At 43.5% G+C, this 19,699-nt stretch overlaps 1 protein-coding gene across 5 annotated transcripts in view; it reads left to right on the top strand.

Annotated features, from left to right (window-relative positions):
* The window catches only part of FMO5 (flavin containing dimethylaniline monoxygenase 5), a 58,943-nt gene extending 44,461 nt beyond the window's left edge, over positions 1–14,482 (top strand). For 2 of the 5 annotated variants that reach the window (XR_014023891.1, XM_081308815.1), the window contains one exon: positions 7,011–9,068. Coding sequence is in view for 4 of the 5 variants with exons in the window: in XM_081308815.1 (XP_081164941.1) it covers positions 7,011–7,020 (10 nt within the window). In the remaining variant the exon portion in view is untranslated. The other 3 variants (XM_081308821.1, XM_081308822.1, XM_081308819.1) reach the window with 3 other exon arrangements.
* The last annotated feature ends 5,217 nt before the right edge of the window (positions 14,483–19,699 follow it).

The following is a 19,699-nucleotide window of genomic DNA, read 5'->3' as shown; positions in this document are numbered from 1 at the left end:
ACCTCTCAAGTTCTCCTCTCCTGATGGCTTCCTATCTGTCAAGTCCTCCTCTCCTGACGGCTCATTATCTGTCATGTCCTCTTCTCCAAACAGCTCACTCACCTGTCAAGTCCTCTTCTCCAGAAGCCTACTATCTGTCAAGTCGTACTCTCCTGAAAGCTCACTATCTGTCAAGTTGTCCTCTCCTGAAGGCTAAGTATCAGTCAACTCCTCCTATCCTGACAGCTTACTAACCTGTCATGTCCTCTTCCCCTGAAGGCTCACTCACCGGTCCGTCCACCTCTCCTGATGGCTCACTATCTATCAAGTTCTCCTCTCCTGACAGCTTACTGTCTGTCAAGTCTTCCTTTCCTGATGGCTCATTATCTGTCACGTCATCTTCTCCAGACAGCTCACTCACCTGTCAAGTTCTCCTCTCCTGAAGGCTCACTATCTTTCAAGTCCTCCTGTCCTGATGGCTTACTATCTGTCAAGACCTCCTCCCCTGACGGCTCACTGTCAAGACCTCTTCTCCTGATGGCTCACTCAATTGTCAGGTCCTCCTCTCTTGATGGCTCATTATCTGTCATGTCCTCCTATTATGACAGCTCACTATCTGTCATTTCCTCCTCTCCTGAGGGCTCATTATCTGTCAATTTTCTTCTCCTGACGCCTCACTCTCTGTCAAGTCCTCCTCTATTGACAGCACACTCACCTGTCAACTCCTCCTCTCCTGAAGTATTACTCACCTGTCAATCCTCCTCCCCTGCAGGCTCACTTTCTGTCAAGACCTCCTCTCCTGAATGCTGACTATCTGTCAAGTCCTCCTCTCCTGAAGGCTCACTATCTGTCAAATCCTCCTCTCCTGAATGCTGACTATCTGTCAAGTCCTCCTCTCCTGAAGGCTCACTATCTGTCAAGTCCTCCTCTCCTGAAGGCTCACTATCTGTCAAGTCCTCCTCTCCTGAATGCTGACTATCTGTCAAGTCGTCGTCTCCTGAAGGCTCTCCATCTGTCAAGTCCTCCTTTCTTGAAGGCTCACTATATGTCAAGTTCTCTTCTCTTTACGGCTCACTCATCTGTGAAGTCTCCTCTTTTGAAGTCTCACTCACCTGTCAGTCCTCCTCTTCTGAAGGCTATCTGTCAAGTTCTCCTCTTCTGATGGGTCACTCATCTGTCAATTCCTCCTCTCCTGATGGCTCACTCACCTGAATAGTCCTTCTGTCCTTATGGCTCACTCATCTGTCAAATCCTCCTCTACTGAAGGCTCACTCACCTCTGAAATCCTCCTCTCCTGAAGGCTAACTATCAGTCAACTCCTCCTATCCTGACAGCTCACTCACCTGTCAAGTCCTCCTCTCCTGATGGCTCACTATATGTCATATCCTCCTCTCCTGGCAGCTCACTCAACTGTCAAGTCCTTCTCCTCTGAAGGCTCACAATCTGTCAAGTTCTCCTCTCTTGAAATCTCACTATCTGTATAGTCCTCTTCTCCTCAAGGCTCACTATCTGTCAAGTCCTCCTCTCCTGACAGCTCACTCACCTGTCAAGTTCTCCTCTCCTGAAGGCTCACTATCTGTCAAGTCCTCCTCTCTTTAAAGTTCACTATCTATCAAGTCCTCCTCTCCTGACAGCTCACTCACCTGTCAAGTCTTTCTCCTCTGAAGGCTCACTATCTCTCATGTTCTTCTCTCCTGACGGCTCACTGTATGTCAAGTCCTCCTCTCCTGGCCGCTCACTCACCTGTCAAGAAGACCTTCTCCTCTGAAGGCTCACTATCTGTCAAGTTCTCCTCTCCTGATGGCTTAAAATCTGTCAAGTGCTCCTCTCCAAACAGCTCACTCACATAACATGTTCTCCTCTCCTGAGGGCTCACTATCTGTCAAGTTCTCCTCTCCTGAGGGCTCATTATCTGTCAAGTCCTCCTCTCCAAACAGCTCACTTACATAACATGTTCTCCTCTCCTGAGGGCTCACTATCTGTCAAGTCCTCTTCTCCTGAAGCCTCACTATCTGTCAAGTCCTTCTCTTCTGAAGGCTCACTCACCTTTCAGTCCTCCTCTCTTGAAGGTTCACTATATGTCAAGTCCTCCTGTACTGAATGCTCACTCACCTCTCAAATCCTCCTCTCCTGAAGGCAAACCATCAGTCAAATCCTCCTATCCTGACCCCTCACTCAACTGTGAAGTTCTCCTCTCCTGAAGGTTCAGTCACCTGTCAGTCCTCCTCTCCTGACGGCTCTCTCACCTGTCAAGTCTTCCTCTCCTGAAGGCTCTCTCACCTGTCACGTCCTCCTTTCCTGATGGCTCACTATCTGTCAAATCTTCTTCTCCTGAAGCCTCACTATTTGTCAAGACCTCCTCTCTTGAAGGCTCACTATCTCTCAGGTCCTCCTCTCCTGAAGCCTCACTATCTGTGAAGTCCTTTTCTCCTGAAGTCTCACTATCTGTCAAGTCTTCCTTTCTTGAAGGCTCACTCACCTGTCATATCCTCCTCTCCTGAAGCCTCACTATCTTTCACGTCCTCCACTCCAAATGTCTAACTCACCTGTCAAGTCCTCCTCTCCTGATGGCTCACTCACCTGTTTAGTCTTCCTCTCCTGAAGCCTCACTATCTGCCAAGTTCTCCTCTTCTGAGGGCTAACTCACTTCTGATGTCCTCCTCTCCTGAAGGCTCACTCACCTGTGAAGTCCTTTTCTACTGAGAGCTTAATATCTGTGACGTACACTTCTCCTGATGGCTCACTATCTGTCAAGTCCTCCTCTCCTGAGGGCTCACCATCTGTAAAGTACTCCTCTCCTTAAGGCTCACTGTCTTTCAATACCTTTTCTCCTGCAGGCTCACTACCTCTCAATTTGTCTTCTTGAAGGCTCACTCACCTCTCAAGTTCTCCTTTCCTAAGGCTCACTCAACTGACAAGTCCTCCTCTCCTGATGGCTCACTATCTGTCAAGTCCTCCTCTCCTGTAGCCTCACTATCTGTCATGTTCTCCTCTAACTCATCTGTGAAGTCCTCCTTTCCTGAAGGCTCCCTCACCTGTCAAGTTCTTCCCTCCTTAAGGCTCACTCACCTGTCAAATCCTCCTCTTCTGAAGGCTCACTATCTGTAAAGTTCTTCTTCCTGACGGCTATCTGTCAAGTTTTCCTCTGCTGGAGGCTCACTCACCTGTCATGTCGTCCTCTCCTAAAGGCTTACTATCTGATAAGTCCTCATCTCCTGATGGTTCAGTTACCTGTCAAGTCCTCCTCTCCAGAAGGCTCACTATCTGTCAAGTCCTCCTCTCCTGATGTCTCACTATCTGTCAAGTCCTCCTCTCCTGATGGCTCACTCACCTGCCAAGTCCTCCTCTCCTGATGTTTCACTATCTGTCAATTTCCCCTTCCCTGATTGCTCACTAACCTGTCAAGTCCTCCTCTCCTGATGGCTCACTATCTTTCAAGTCCTCCTCTCCTGAAGGCTCTCCATTTGTCAGGTGCTCCTCTCCTGACAACTCACTCACCTGTCAAGTCCTCTTATTTTGAAGGCTCACTCACCTTTCAAGTCCTCCTCTCCTGATGGCCCACTCACCTGTCAAGTCCTCCTCTTCTGACGGCTCACTCTCCTGTGAAGTCCTCCTCCCCTGAAGGCTCACTGTCTGTCAATCCCTCCAATCCTGAAGGCTCACTCACCTGTCATTTCCTCCTATCCCAAAGGCTCACTGTCTCTCACGTCCTCCTCTCCTGAAGGCCCACTATCTGTCAAGTCCTTCTCTGATGGCTCACTATCTGTGAAGTCCTGCTTGCCTGAAGGCTCACTATCTGTCATGTCCTCTTCTCCTGAAGTCTCAATATCTGTCAATTCTCCTCTCTTGAAGGCTCACTATCTGTCAAGTCGCCGTCTGCTGAAGCCTCACTATCTTCCAAGTCCTATCTTTCTGAGAGCTAATTCACCTGTGAAGTTCTCCTCTCCTGAAGGCTCACTCACCTGTCAAGACCTCCTCTCCTGAAGCCTCACTCACCTGTGAAGTCCTTCTCTACTGAAAGCTCAATATATTCAAGTACTCCTCTCCTGATGGCTCACTATCTGTTAAATCCTCCTCTCCTATGGCTCATTATCAGTCAAGTCCTTCTCTCCTGGTTGCTCACTATCTGTAAAGTACTCCTCTCCTGAAAGCTCACTGTCTATCAAGTCCTCCTCTCCTGACAGCTCACTGACTTGTCAAGTCCTCTTCTCCTGAAGGCTCACTCACTTGACAAGCCTTCCTCTCCTAATGGCTCACTCTCTGTCTGTCAAGTCCTCCTCTCCTGAAGGGTCAATCACCTTTCAAGTCATCCTCTCCTGATGGCTCACTTTCTGTCAGGTCCTCATCTCCTCACAGCTCACTATCTGTCAATTCCTCCTTTCCTGACGGCTCACTCACCTGTCAAATCTTCCTCTCCTGACGGCTCACTATCTGTCAAGTCCTCCTCTCCTGAAGGCTTACTATCTGTCATATCCTCCTCTCTTGAACGCTCCCTATCTGTCAAGTCTTCATGTCCTGAAGTCTCACTATCTGTCAAGTCCTCCTCTCTTCACTATCACTCACCTCTCAAGTCCTCCTCTTTTAATGGCTCACTCACCTGTCATGTCCTCCTCCTTTGAAGCGTCAATATCTCTCAAGTCCTCTGTTGAGAGCCACAGCCAAAGGGGCCCCAGCAAACTTCCAGCTGCCAGCAAACTTCCAGCTGCCAGCTGATGATTGGCTCACAGGGACCCCAGCAAACTTCTAGCTGCCAACTGATTGGCTCCTCTACGGTAATGCTCATTGGGCTGTTTACCCACCCTTTCAGACCACAGAGCTGCTCATTAGGGGATTTTTTTGCTCCACCCACGTGACCCAGCCAATCGGCCTCAAGAGCATGCAGAGTTGGGGAGGTTGAGAGGCTTGTGGGAAGGCGGTGGTGGCAGTTGGGCTCTGAGGGTTTTCCTGAGGAGCTGTGTAGTGTGTTGTGTGTGTTCTAAAAATAAAGTTCGTTTCTGCTTGACAAGTGGCTCCTGAATTGTGCCCAGCCAGACTGCGGCATTTGGTGGCCCATACGGGGATTGACTGAGGGTAAGTGATAAGGTAAACTGCTCGCCCCTGAGGGTAGAGCAAGAGGATGGGTAGCCATTTTAAGATTCTTCTCTTGTTTTGCTTCACTTTTGTTTTAAGTTGCCTGTCCCTGGAGATGTGTAAGATGGAAGAAAAACCACTCACATCTTAGGAACAGTTAGGGAGAAAGGACGGATGGACCTTTCAGGAGGATAGAAAGGCAATTATAATGAGTTTTTGTTGTTCCAATTTTGTTTCACTCTGTTTCAGTTTTGTTAGGTGTTATCTTGTTGGGTTGTGTTGTAGTTATAGTAGAAAAATTCAAGTAAAAGAGAAGGTCTCTCGAGCTAGTCAGACAGAGAAAAAAATTCAAGTAAAAAAAAAGGTCTCTTGAGCTAGTCAGACAGAGGAAAAAATTCAAGTAAAAAAGAAGGTTTCTCGAGCTTGTCAGACAGAGGAAGAAAGTTTAGAGCAGAAAAAGCAATCAGGGGAAAAGTTACAACAGGAGACTGCTACTAACACCGTTCTATCACCAGAGGGCATAAGTGTCCAACCAACAGTGCCACCTCTACAAGAGCCTGCTACTAACACCTTTCTATCACCAGAGGGCATAAGTGTCCAACCAACAACACCACCTCCATATGCTGGGAGGCCCCCAACCATGCAGTTGATAGATGGGATCCTGAGATAAGACCTCAAATATTAACATGCCCTGTATTTGAGCAGGCAGGAGGGCAGCAAATTCACCATGCTTTAGATTTCAAAACAGTGAAGCATCTAAAAGAGGCTGTAAAAACCTATGGTCCTCAAGGACCCTTCACTGTAAGCATGGTCGAATCCATTACCAACTTGAACATGACGCCAGCAGATTGGGCTAGTATGTGTAAAGCTGTGCTAAATGGAGGACAATATTTGTTATGGAAGGTTGCCAATGAGGAATTTTGCAAGGAGATGGCTAGGTGAAATGCAGCAGCTGGTTATCCTCAGAGAAATCTAGATATGTTGTTAGGAAAGGGACCTTATGAGGGTCAGCAGCAACAAATTGCATATGATCCTGGTGTATACTTACAAATTGCTGTTGATGCAGTTAGGACATGGAAGACTTTACAAGGACATGGAGGTTTACAAGGTCAATTATCTGAGGTAATACAAGGAGCTAATGAACCTTACGCTGAATTTGTAGATAGGCTTATTCAAACAGCTACCAGAGTTTTTGGAAATACATAAAAAGCAATTCCATTAATAAAACAACTGGCTTATGAGCAAGCGAATCATTGGTGCAGAGAAGTCATTAGACAATGGAAACATGAAGATTTAAACACATATATTAAATTATGTAGAGACATTAATGAACAAGGGCAAGTCGTGGCAGCTGCAGTACAACAGGTTTTAGATGCCAGGCCAAAAACATGCTACAATTGTGAACAAACAGGACATTTTAAAAGGAATTGCCCCATAGGAGGAGGGTTTAACAAAACTAGGTATCAAAGAGTAGAATACCGGGTATTTGCCCACGATACCATAGAGGGAGACATTGGGCTAATGAATGCTGTCCTCAAACCATCATAGAGGGTACTCCATTATCAAAAAATGAACAAGGACCAGGTGTTTATCCACGATATCGTGGAGAAAGGCATTGGGCTCCATTGCCAAAAAATGGACAGGAGGCTCTGCTGAGAGCCATGGCTGAGTCTGTATGGCCCCTGGCATTTTGCCAACAGTACTGATTGACAGGCGAGGCATTACTATCCGCCTCAGCCACTACTTTTGAGTTCTCGCGCTACTTTGGAGTTCTTGTGGGGATATCCGGGGATTCCTTGAGAGTTCCCATTGGTTGTGGAAGTGCAAGAGGAAGGATTTCCGGGAAAGATATTTCCAGCTGGGGGTTCCTGGACGAGCCGCATGGTGTTCGGGAGAATTCCCCCAGAGCGTGGGTGAAGTGTTTTCTTGCAGTTCAAAAATAAAGTTTGTTCCTACTTCAGTGGCTCGTGATTTGTGCCCAGCCAGACTGCGGCAATTGGCGGCCCGTGTGGGGAACGTCTAAAGCTTGGGTGTAAGTGAAATTGCTCACCCCTAAGGGAAGGCAAGAGAATGGGTGACCATTTTAAAAAACAATGTGTTCTTGTTTTGATTTGTTTTGTTTTTATTTTCAAGCTGCCTATCCCTAGAACTTTCTCAGGCAGACTGGGAAAAATGGTTGGCTCAAGGTTTGAAGTTGTTCGCCCCTGAGGAAGAGATAGAAATAGACCCCAAATGCACATGTCAAGAAAATAGGAAAATTGATACAACAATTTTTTGTTCCGTTTTTGTTTCATTCTTTTTCGGTTTTGTTTTGTGTTATCTTATTGGGTTGTGTTATCTTTATAACAGATTAGAAATTAGTAAAAAACAAACTGAAAGACTGTTGAGTAAATTGTTAGAGGTTCAGACCATGGAGAAAGACATTTTAGATCAAGCAAAAGAGAAGGTATCTCGAGCTAGTCATACAGAGGAAGAAAATTTAAAGGAAGAAAGCTTAGAGGAGAAACAGCTATTAGGGAAAAAGCTACAAGAGGAGGCTGCTACTAACACCATTCTATCACCAGAGGGTGTAATTCAACCAACAGCTCCACCTATGGAGATAGCTGAGTGGCCCTCAACCCCCATAGTTGATAGATGGGATCCTGAGACAGGAACTCAGAGATTAGCATGCCCTGTACTTGAGCAGGCAGGAGGGCAGCGAATTCACCGTGCTTTAGATTTCAAAACAGTGAAGCATCTAAAAGAGGCTGTAACAACCTATGGTCCTCAAGGACCCTTCAGTGTAAGCATGGTCAAGTCCATTACCAACTTGGACATGACGCCAGCAGGTTGGGCTAGTATTTGTAAATCTGTGCTAAGTGGAGGACAATATTTGTTATGGAAGGTTGCCAATGAGGAATTTTGCATGGAGACAGCTAGGCAAAATGCAGCAGCTGGTTACCCTCAAAGAAATCTAGATATGTTGTTAGGAAAAGGACCTTATGAGGGTCAAAGGCAACAAATTGAATATGATCCTGGCATATATGCACAAATTGCTGTAGATGCCATTAGGGCACGGAAAACTCTACAGGGGCATGGAGATTTACAAGGACAATTATCTAAGGTAATACAAGGAACTAATGAACCTTACGCTGAATTTGTAGATAGGCTTATTCAAACGGCTTCCAGAATTTTGGGGAATACAGAACAAGTAATGCCATTTATAAAACAACTGGCTTATGACCAAGCAAATCATTGCTGCAGAGAGGTCATTAGACCATGGAGACATGAAGATTTAAACACATATATTAAATTGTGTAGAGACATTAATGAACAAGGGCAAGTCTTGGCAGCAGTACAACAGACTTTAGATGCTAAGCCAAAAACATGCTATAATTGTGAACAAACAGGACATTTTAAAAGGAATTGCCCTATAGGAGGAGGGTTTAACAAAGCTAGATATCAAAGGAGTAGAATACCGGGTATTTGCCCATGATGCCATAGAGGGAGATATTGGGCTAATGAATGCCGTTCTAAAACCACCATAGAGGGAACTCCATTATCAAAAAGTGGACAAGGACCAGGTGTTTACCCACGATATCGTGGAGAAAGGCATCAGGCTCCATTGCCAAAAAACGGACAGGGGTGCCCAATGCTCCGGGGCCCATGACCACAAATATACAGGGTACTGGAGGAACCCAGAAACACCATGGAGGAACCCAGCAACAGCATCAGGGTAGTGCTCAGGACACATTATCCATCAGATTTCTCATCAGACAAACCAGAGGGAGCACAGGGTTGGACATCTGCACCTCCGCCAGAGCAGTACTAACTCCAGAGATGGGAGTTCAAATCATTCCCACAGGAGTAAAAAGACCTCTTCCCCAAGGAACAGTAGGCTTATTGTTAGGACGCAGTTCTTCTACTCTAAAAGGACTTATGATAAGGCCCCGGGGTAATTGATCCTGATTATGAAGGTGAAATAAAAATTATAGCTAGTTCTCCAAAGGGTATATCAGTAATTTCACCAGGAGATAGAATACCACAGTTATTAATAATACCCAGCCTACATGATAAATTTTCCAGTAGTAGTATAGAAAGAGGTTCCAGGGGATTAGGTTCCACAGGTGTAGATTGGGCTATGCTGTCTTTAAATTTAGATTCTCGCCCCATGCTAAAACTAAATATTCAAGGACATGAATTTAATGGGTTACTGGATACAGGTGCAGAACTTAGCATCATCTGTCATCAAGAATGGCCAAAACATTGGCCATTACAACAAGCCATTCAAATGCTTCGAGGCCTAGGGGTGGATGTGCAATGGTATTAGATTGGAAGGATCCTGAAGGATGTGAAGGAACTATACAGCCATATGTATTGGATCATCTTCCTATAAATTTATGGGGACGAGATGTCCTAGATCAATTAGGTTTGACATTAACAAATAGCATCAATCCAAATGCGCCCACTATTATGGCTAGACAAGGTTTCAGGAAAGAAAAAAGATTAGGAGAACAAGGTATAGCAGCACCAATTAAAATAGATCAAGGAATAAATAGACATGGACTGGGTTTTCAGAAGGGGTCACTGAGACAATAAAAATTACTTGGAAATCAGATAGACCAGTATGGGTTCCTCAGTGGCCCCTGACTAAAGAAAAGATACAAGCAGCCCATGACCTGGTCAAACAACAATTAGCGGAGGGACATATACAACCTTCCATATCTCCCTATAATACTCCCATTTTTGTCATTAAAAAGAAATCTGGTAAATGGAGATTATTGCAAGATTTAAGAGCCATTAATAATGAGATGGTTATTATGGGATCTGCTCAATCGGGGATTCCTCAATTGTCTGCTTTGCCAAAAACCTGGTATGTATTAGCTATAGATATTAAAGATTGTTTTTTTTTTTTTCAATTCCAATTCATCTTGAGGATAGTCCACGTTTTGCATTTACTATCCCAGCACTGAATCATGAAGGTCCTGATCAGAGATATGAATGAAAAGTACTCCCTCAGGGATGGCTAACAGCCCAACTATGTGTCAAATTAATGTTAACAAAGCAATCCAGCCACTTAGAAATCAAAATCCTGAACTACAAATATTTCACTGTATGGATGATGTATTGTTAGCACACAAAGATAAAAACACATTGCTAGAATGTTATGCCACACTTACAAATTTATTAAAAAATTATAATCTAGAGATAGCAATAGATAAAGCACAATTAAATTTTCCAATTAATTATTTAGGAGTTCTATTATCCTCAACCATGGTCTGTCCACCAAAAATTCAAATACGAGTAGATCAACTCAAATCACTTAACGACTTTCAAAAGTTATTAGGAGACATAAATTGAATAAGGCCTTATCTAGGCATACCAACAGGAGAGTTGGGACCTTTATTTGATACCTAAAAGGTCCATCAGATCCAAATTCACCCCGCATGTTAACACCTGAAGCAAGAAAGGCATTAAAAATTATTGAAACATATATGGAAAATATGCATTTGGATAGAATTGATATAACTTTGCCTTTATTATTTATTGTAATACCAACAAAAATATTCCCACAGGAGTATTTTGGCATGAAGGTCCATTATTGTGGATACATTTATCTTATTCTCCTAACACTATTCTTACTAGGTATCCTGAGGCTGTAGGACAATTAATACTCAAAGGAATAAAAGCAGTAAAGGGAGTGTTTGGAATTTCTCCCAATAAAATTATTATTCCATATACTATGGATCAAATTGATAAGTTAGCTAATGAGTTAAATACTTGGGCAATAATCATGTGCAAACCTAATGTTTCATTTGATAATCACTTACCATCTAATCCTTTGTTGTCTTTTTGGTCTTCGCATCCTGTAGCCAAAAATGACAAGAAAAACCCGTATCATGAATGCTCCAAATGTATTCACTGATGGGTCAAATAATGGTACAGCAGCAATAGTTACACTTGATCAAACTTTTACATTTTTAGTACCCAAACAATCAACTCAAAAGGTAGAGCTTAATGCAGTTTTACAAGCTTTTGTGATGTTTAAAGATTCTGTATTTAATTTATTTTCTGATAGTCAGTATATAGTTAATGCTGTAGTATCCCTTGAAGATGTTGGCAGGATTTCCCCTTCCTCTACTGTTTTCTTTTTGCTTTCCACTATGCAAAGTCTAATCTGGGACAGAAAAGATCCATTCTTTATAGGACATATTAGGGCACATACAGGATTGCCTGGAGCCCTTAGTTTGGGCAATGATTTAGCAGATAAAACTACACATGACATACATATTTTCTCTACACTAGAAGAAGCTACAAATTTTCATAAAAGGTTCCATGTCAATGCTAATACTTTACAAAAATGTTTTAAAATAACTAAGGAACAAGCTAGACAAATAATAAAACAATGTCAAAATTGTGTGACCTTTTTACCACAGGTTAATCTTGGAGTCAATCCTAGAGGACTGATACCTAACCATATTTGGCAGATGGACGTCACACACTTGCCAGAATTTGGAAAATTAAAATATTTGCATGTTACAGTTGATACTTCTTCCAGAGTTTTGATGGGCTCCCTTCATGCTGGAGAAAAAACTAAAGATGTTATAGCTCATTGCTTACAAAATTTTGCCACTGTTGGCGTTCCAAAACAGTTAAAAACAGATAATGCCCCTGGTTATACTTCTACCTCTTTTAAACAATTTTGCTCATCATTTTGCATTACTCATATAACAGGAATCCCATACAATCCTCAGGGACAAGGCATAGTTGAAAGAGCTCATCAAACTATTAAAATGTACTTATTAAAGCAAAAAGAGGGAATTGGGAAGGGGTATATATTCCCCAAAGATAAACTTAAAATAACCCTTTTTACTTTAAACTTTTTAAATTTGGATTCATTAGGACTTAGTGCTGCGAAAAGGCATATGTGTCCAAAATATGTACATAAGCCCAAGGTACTTTTGAAGGATATTCTAACAGGACAATGGAAAGGTCCTGACCCAGTAATTGGCTGGAGTTGGGGTTCTGTTTTTGTGTTTCCACAGGAAGAACAGCAGCTGATTTGGATTCCAGAGAGATTAACTAAGGTCCTGACCCAGTGATTGTCTGGAGTCGGGGGTCTGTTTGTGTGTTTTCACAGGGAGAACAGCAGCCGATATGGATTCCAGAGAGATTAACTAAAGCGATTTCTACAGACCAAAAAGAAGATGATTTGGCTCAAATCCATAACAGCTGATATCCAAAACTCCAGTTTGGCTTATCCTTACATCTGCGACAGAACCAGGATGCTTTTTTCAATATATATTTTATTATTACCCTTTCCCACATCATGAATTTCTATTTTGTTTTTTGAGCTCATACAGACCTAGGTTAATGTTTTGCTGATCAGTTCTATTTTTTGACTATAGAGTTTTTAAACATTGCAATGGAGATTTCACCTGTAAAAAGTTATAAGGCCTTTACTATTATGTTATGTGTTGTATGTATTATATTATGTGTGCACTCTTGTGTTTTATGTTGTATGTTTGTATGTACGTATGTCCATATATCATATATGATGAGCGCTCATGAAAAATGGATCCAAATATTTTTTTTTATTCCCGTGATTTAAATGGTTTAATTTAAATTGGTTAAACAGCTGTTGAGGATTATTTTAATATGTGAACAAAAAAGAGGTTAACAGATCTATTTGTTTATTTTCACCTTTCCTTTTCATTATATTTAATAATTCTGTTCAAGATAATGTAAATTGTCAAGAAAATTGTTTTCTTTTAGTGCCTTCTGGAATGTTACATAATTTTTTCTTTAGCCATTATTGTCAGAATTCCTATCTTCATCCCAGTGCTGGTGAAGACAAAGATAAAACCAATCTACAGCTTCTGCAATAGCTATCACGGAACTGCTTGCAGAACTTGCCTGGACTATGTATCACTTGTATGCATTGTGAACTATCTGTTTGTGCAGTGACTTGTGATAGTGTTGGGGTATTTTTGCTGATGGTGTCATCAGTGGTACAATTTTTTGCTGCACCCCTCCCCTGACTCAGGCAATGGCAAGGCCCTACTGAGGTGGATGGCGCAAGGCATCCATCCTCTGGAGGAGCGCAGTATGTTTCTGGGAATGGGCTGATTTGTTTTTGTATTCCTTTAATAAGTATAGTTGTGACTTCTCATATGACCATTAAGTATGAAGGAAAAAACATGAATTTCCCAATTAATGCAACTACGTCTAAAGAATGGATCTGTTTGCTCTAAATGCAATGATTCAGCTGTGGAGCATAAATTGTTAATATCTAATGAAAAACTCCCTGTATTCCTGTCAAGGAAGTTTTTGAGAAATTAAATTAAAATCTAGAGAAGAAAAATTAATGTTAACAAGACAGATTAGTGCTTAGTACTGGGCAACTTGTTCTTGTTCCTGTGCACAATGGTTTGTGCTCTTACTCTTGTTTGATTAAAATTAATAACAATTCAATCACTTGTCGTAACCATGGCACCAGTTCCAGTCAGTAAGTCAAGAAAGAATAGTCAAGGTATAGGCCAATAGTTTGGGACATTTCTAACTATTATTAAAAGTTAACTAAGCAGAAACTCAAACTAAAAGTACAAATGCTTGCTTATGCATAAGCCAAGATATATTCTTCTCTTCTAATTGTAGCTACATTATATTTTGTTTTTTTTGAATAATGATTCCTGTTTTGTAACCACAAAGTACTGTGAGCCTGCCAAAATGAAAAGTATACATGATCAACTTCACAAGTAAAGATTGGGATCAACACCTTCATTTTGGTGTCTGTGTTGTTTCTCCACCCCTCTTTCGCTGACTTCTTACCATCCGTTCGTCTCCTGAGACCCCTTGTTGGAGCTGGTCTCCGACAATTTTTCCAAAAGGAGACATCAATTGGCTTGGTGTATCTTCCTCCCTTCTGCTTGTGATGGTCGTTCAGCTAAAATTTAGGGGCCAACAGAGGTGAGGCAAAGAACCTCACCCCCCCGCTGGTACAAAGACCTATCCACAGGTGTGGCTGTATGCTGGACCGGTAGTCAATGACGGGTAAGATCCAATTGCAATGGTACCAACCTAAGACAGGAGGCTGACACCTTGAGGTCAGCTCATCCGATGACGGGTAAGAACCATATGTAGAATTGGACAACCTAAGGCAGGCACGGTCCCTAAGCCACATGCTTGTTGTTTAAACAGAGAGGGGGAAATGTTGACAGCCACAGCCGAAGGAGCCCCAGCAAACTTCTAGCTGCCAGCAAACTTCCAGCTGCCAGCTGATGATTGGCTCACAGCAGCCCCAGCAAACTTCTAGCTACCAACTGATTGGCTCCTCTGCGGTGATGCTCATTGGGCTGTTTCCCTGCCCTTTCAGACCACAGAGCTGCTCATTGGGGGACTTTTTTGGCTCTGCCCATGTGACCCAGCCAATCGGCCTCAAGAGCAGGAGGAGTGGGGGAGGTTGAGAGGCTTGTGGGAAGCCAGTGGTGGCAGTTGGGCTCTGAGGGAATTCCTGAAGAGCTCATGTGGTGTGGCATGTGTGTTCTAAAAATAAAGTTCATTTCTGCTTGACAAGTGGCTCGTGAATTGTGCCCAGCCAGACTGTGGCAGTTACCAATGTTAGCCAAATGTCTAGAGAGGGATGATAATCCCTCAGTACAGTTTGAAGCTGCTTGGGCACCAACTGATGCAGCCCAGGCCCTTCTGCAGACTAAGCTGCTGTGCAGTCTCCTGCAGCACCTCTTTTTCTGAGACCTCTTCATTCACCACATCAGCATGTTTGTGAGTAAGCAGTGTGGGCTTTGGGAAACACAGGTTATGGTCCTCAGTGTAGAGATTATGTCATCACTGGGACTTCTCAGACTCTCTGTCTTTCATCAGTCCCTCCATTCCCATCGCCTTCCTTCAAACATCACATGGATCCTTGCCAATCTCTTCAGGAAGGGAAAGTTTAAACTGCAGCCCTCAGAGCAGTTGAAAACACAGTGACAGGCACTGATGAGCAGACCCAAGTTGTTCTCAAGTGTAATGTCCTATCACACTCCCCAAATCTCTTATCATATCCAAGAGACAATAAATAAGGAAGCAATATGGTTCCTTTCCACCATAACAGCAGGCAACCAGCAACAAGTTCAAGCTGCAATGGAGGCTGGATTAATCCCTGTAATTATACATCAGCTTTCATAAAAACAAGCTTCTTGGGCATTAGCAACTTAACAATTAGTGACAGAAAAAATCAGGTGGAAAACCTTGTACAACAGAATGTAATTCCACCATTCTGTAATTTATCATTGTAAAAGATTCCTACAGCCCCCAGAATTGTTTCTCTCTTTGATTTTCAATACTTTATTATGTGTTTTGGCAGACTCTGCTTTGAGTTAAATTTTATTGGTGACCTCTCTGTTTCCTATACTTGGGTATTGATAATTTTTCTTATATCAGAAAAGATTTCAGTGATTATTAGCTTTGATTATTTTTCTGTTCCTTTTACTGCTATGTCTCCTTCTTACATTCCACCTTCTGCCTAAGCTAGGCTTCTTAATAGTGTTCCATACTTGCTGTGATCATTCTTCATTCTTTTTCATTCTTTGTTGTTATTCTTTGCTCCTCTGAGTGGTTAGTTTCAAATGCTAATGTGGAGCTCACTCAATCTTTTTTTCCGTTTGATTAAAACTGCTGTTGAAGCATTTTATTGTTCTAATTAAGTCATAGTATTCTTCATCTTTTGGATTTCTATTTTTTTATTGTTTCTATTTTTTCTCAAACTTGTCATTTTGTTTGTATATTGTTTTCAAAATTCCACTTTTTTATTCATATATTCTTGTAATTCACTGAATTTTAAGAGGATTAATCTTAATTCTTAACCTGACATTTCACAGATTTCTCTTGCTTGAAGGTCCTTTGTTGGAGTATTGCTGGCTCCTTTTGAAGGATTCATGATTACTTGAGTCTTTGAAGTTCTTTGGACCTTGTGTGTTTGGTTGGCATTGAAGAGACAGCTACCATTTATTTACCCAAGTACTCTTTGGCAGCATAGACTTACACCATTTGGTCTAGCCTGTGATTCTAGATGGTTCTTCTGGTCAGGACCCTGGGAGACCAAGCTTTCTTTTAGTGCTGTAGATGGCTTGTCTGCTTCCTTGGCTCTGAGTGAGGCAGGACAGGAGGCTGGGCACTTGCTGCTCTCTCTCAAGACTATTGACAGGGCTCTGCCAACATGCTGACCTGCTGGGTGGGTTCTGCAGCCACCTCAGAGAGTCCTGGTGTGTTCTCCAGCTAGTTGGAAGCAGTGTTGAGCTCAGCAGGTGAACAGGGTTGCTGGAGGAGCTCTGAAATGAGTTTGATTGCTGATTGGGATGGCTATGACTTCCTGCTTTGCTTAGTAGAAATGCTTGGCTGGGGTTTGCCTCCTGGCCTAGGCAGGGCTTTGGAGTCAGCTTTGAGACTGGGGCTGAGCACTGTTTAGACTTCTGGGGATGGCATGTCTAGACCCTCCTCAGCCAAATTTGTTGTGACCAACCTTTTCCCTGGGAAAGGTTTCAGGGTAGAGTCTGAGGTTGGTTCTGGAGGCTGGTTCTGTATGAGTCAAAGCAGATAAATATTACCACCACTTCTGAAGTGACCAGCTCAGTTTTGCAAGTGGGCTATGCAGTTAGCCAGTGCTCCTGATCAGGCATCATGACTGGCAGGTCCAAAGAGCTAGCACTAAGACCTGCATGGGGGTCACTGTGAGCTTTGCCTTTGTGCCTTGTTTCCACTTTACCCCTGGTGGTGCAGCCTTGCCATTTCCCCTGGGCTCCCCAAGAGGTGACCCCAGAATGGGTTTCCTAGGAAGTGTCTCTGGGTTCTGGCAAGCCAGGTGACTGCCACCTCTCTTCTATGGAGATACTGTGGTTTCTGGAAAATCTGTATGTGGTAAGGTGCCTACTTGGGGCAGGGGAGACAGCCAATGGGGACCATTTCTTCTCCCTTTCCATGCAAGTTTTAGCCCATTCTATGGCCACATAAATGACTTAGACTTATTCCCAATTGTTAGGTTTGGGGAGGCCATTCACCAGTGTGTTCTTGTCTGTGGAGCTTTCTATGGGGTGAGTGGAGCCTGGGACCTCCTTCCTATCCCACCATGCTGCTGACGTTACTCTTGGGAATACTCTGGTTAGCTGTGATGATTGGCTTGCTGATAGTTTAGAGGATGAATCTGCACCTGTCAGTCATCTCTTTGTATTTCTGTCAACCCATGCATCTGTCAGTCATGTAACTACTATGAAGCACCTGCTTTTAGATTCTGAACTGCAGGCAGTCAGTGACTGTAATCACCAAGGTAATGAAGGTAACAGGGACACAGAAAATGGACCTTCCTTTAGGAGACACTTCCCTGTGGTGGTGTGAGGGGAGCAGGAGCAGAACATGGCCTCCCCACAGAACTCAGATGAGAAAAATCAGGGCCCAGAGGCTGAGGTGCTCAGAATTTGCAGGTCAGGACAGCAGAGGAAATGTAGCAACAGAGAGAGCCACAGAAACCTGCATGGGTCCCTGAGTGTTCAGCTGGATTTCAGCCTACAGCATGCATATTGGGCAAGGCCTGAGGCTGGAGGTGAACCAGAAGAGGCTGTGGATGGCTTCTGAGAGAGACAAGGGTGCCCCCAACAGCCAGAGTGGAGACCAAGCCCCAAGCCCCTGCTCCCAGGACTTTGATGTACTTTTAGATGGACTCAGGGCTTCTTTTCTTTTCTTTTTTAAATAGTACAGTTCCTACTGTCTCCTTTCAACATAGAAGACAGAATGATCCTATTAAATGTAAACCACATCATGCCATTTCTCTGCTTGAAAGCTTCCAATAATGCTCAGTCTCACTTAGGACAGAAGTCAGACTCTTACATGGGCTGCAGGCCCTGGGTGGTCACCCTGGCCCATGGTGGCATCAGCCTCATGCTCTCCTGATCCTTTCCTCACCCTCATTCTTTGGTGGCCTGCTGTTCCCACCTCAGAGCCCTGTGCTGGGGATCCTTCTGCTGCGAACAACCCTCCCTCCACGAGCCTTTGCTCGGGTGCTCTTTGTTCACTGGTGACTTGGCTGATGATCTGTTGAAGACTTAAGGCCTCTTCCCACTCCCTGCCCTTCCTCCAGGCTTTGCTGCTTTCCAGAACTCTTGCCTTTCTGTAGTCCATCTGAAAATTTTCATATTTATTGTTCAAGTGCAGCCACACCCCCCAGAAAGCAAGCTTGATGAGATAGAGATGCCTGTTGATCAGAGTCATCCCCTCCAATGACCCCCAAGTCCACAGCACTTCCTGTGCTCAACAAGTGTTTTCCAAACCATTGAACAAATGGTCAACACTGAAAGCCTCCACTCTGAATTCCATTAATCTATCTCTAAGAGTCTGCTAAAGCCCACAGCAAGCTGACAGAGCTGCCTGGGCAGTCAGTGCTTCTAACTGATGGGAAAGTGCAGAGCTGCCCTTGGATTTGACTTGTTTTCTCCCTCATTATCACTCCCCTCTTCTCCCTGTCCTGGGTACAAATATTCACTGCAGGTCAACAGAAGATTAGCATTTCCAAGCTGCTACATGGAGAATTTCCTGCCCTTTTTTTTCTGGGCCAGTTTGTCACTGAAAAGTGTCACAGTTTAATCTGATAAACTGCAACACACTTGGCCAATAAATCCAGACCCTTCCACAATAATCAGACCTTTAAAGGTGAATTAAAACCATTTTCCCATGAAAGAAGACAACTTTAGTTTGACTGAAGTTTCATTTTCTTTTGTACCACAAGAAACACATTTGCATCTCCCCTTCAAACACACACAGGTGAACATATGCACATATACACATGCATCTGCACACAAACATGCATGAATATAGACACACATGCACAAGTGTACACACAGATACATGCCTGCACACATGCATGCACATAAATGCAAAAATGCATGCACAGGTACACACACATATGCACAGACATGCACACCTTCACCTGTGCACACACAGGCACACACAAGCACATGCAGGCACACATATGCACAAAGCACACATTCTCACTGGCCACAGGCAGAGTCACTTGTTGGCATCTGGAGCATCCTTGGAGGCATACACTGCATTGTTGACTCATCTGTCCTCACTCCATATCTGCTCAAGCCTTGGAGCCACTACTGATATGGCTGTAGGAGGTCATCATGACAGTTACTCCTCCCTCCCTCTCCCTTGGCTTGGACATCCCACTGCCCTCCCCAGAAAGGACACTGTGAGCTGATTGTGGTTCCCACAATCACAGAAAATGAAGTGAAGCTTCAGAAGCTGCAGGAGTTTCTCCTGTCTCCATCAGGGCCATAGTCCCAGGATGCTGGTGGGAAGAAAGTGAGGTGAGGCCCTGGGGAGCAGGGAAAGGAGTACAGTGGACATGTGAGGTGTCCATTCCATCGCCTGTTGGAGTTAGGAGTGTATGACTGTGGTCATCAGATGACAAGGTTGGGAGAACCTTGAATAGCAGAGCTTTACTTTTCTTTCTTTTCTCATGGCAGGAAATTCTATGTCAATTTGAGAAGCTGAGAGCCACATGGAGCCCAGGCTATGCAAATGTAATAAAAGCAGGTAAGTATTACTAACCATAAGTAAAATCTATCACTCTTAAATATAAAATAATAATGAAAAATAGAGCCTGTTGAAATAAATA

Source organism: Spermophilus citellus, assembly GCF_964194105.1.
Source record: "Spermophilus citellus genome assembly, chromosome: 9".
Classification (NCBI taxonomy): Eukaryota; Metazoa; Chordata; class Mammalia; order Rodentia; family Sciuridae; genus Spermophilus; species Spermophilus citellus.
The sequence above is the reverse complement of the archived record's forward strand: the minus strand, read 5'-3'. Positions and strand labels throughout refer to the sequence as shown.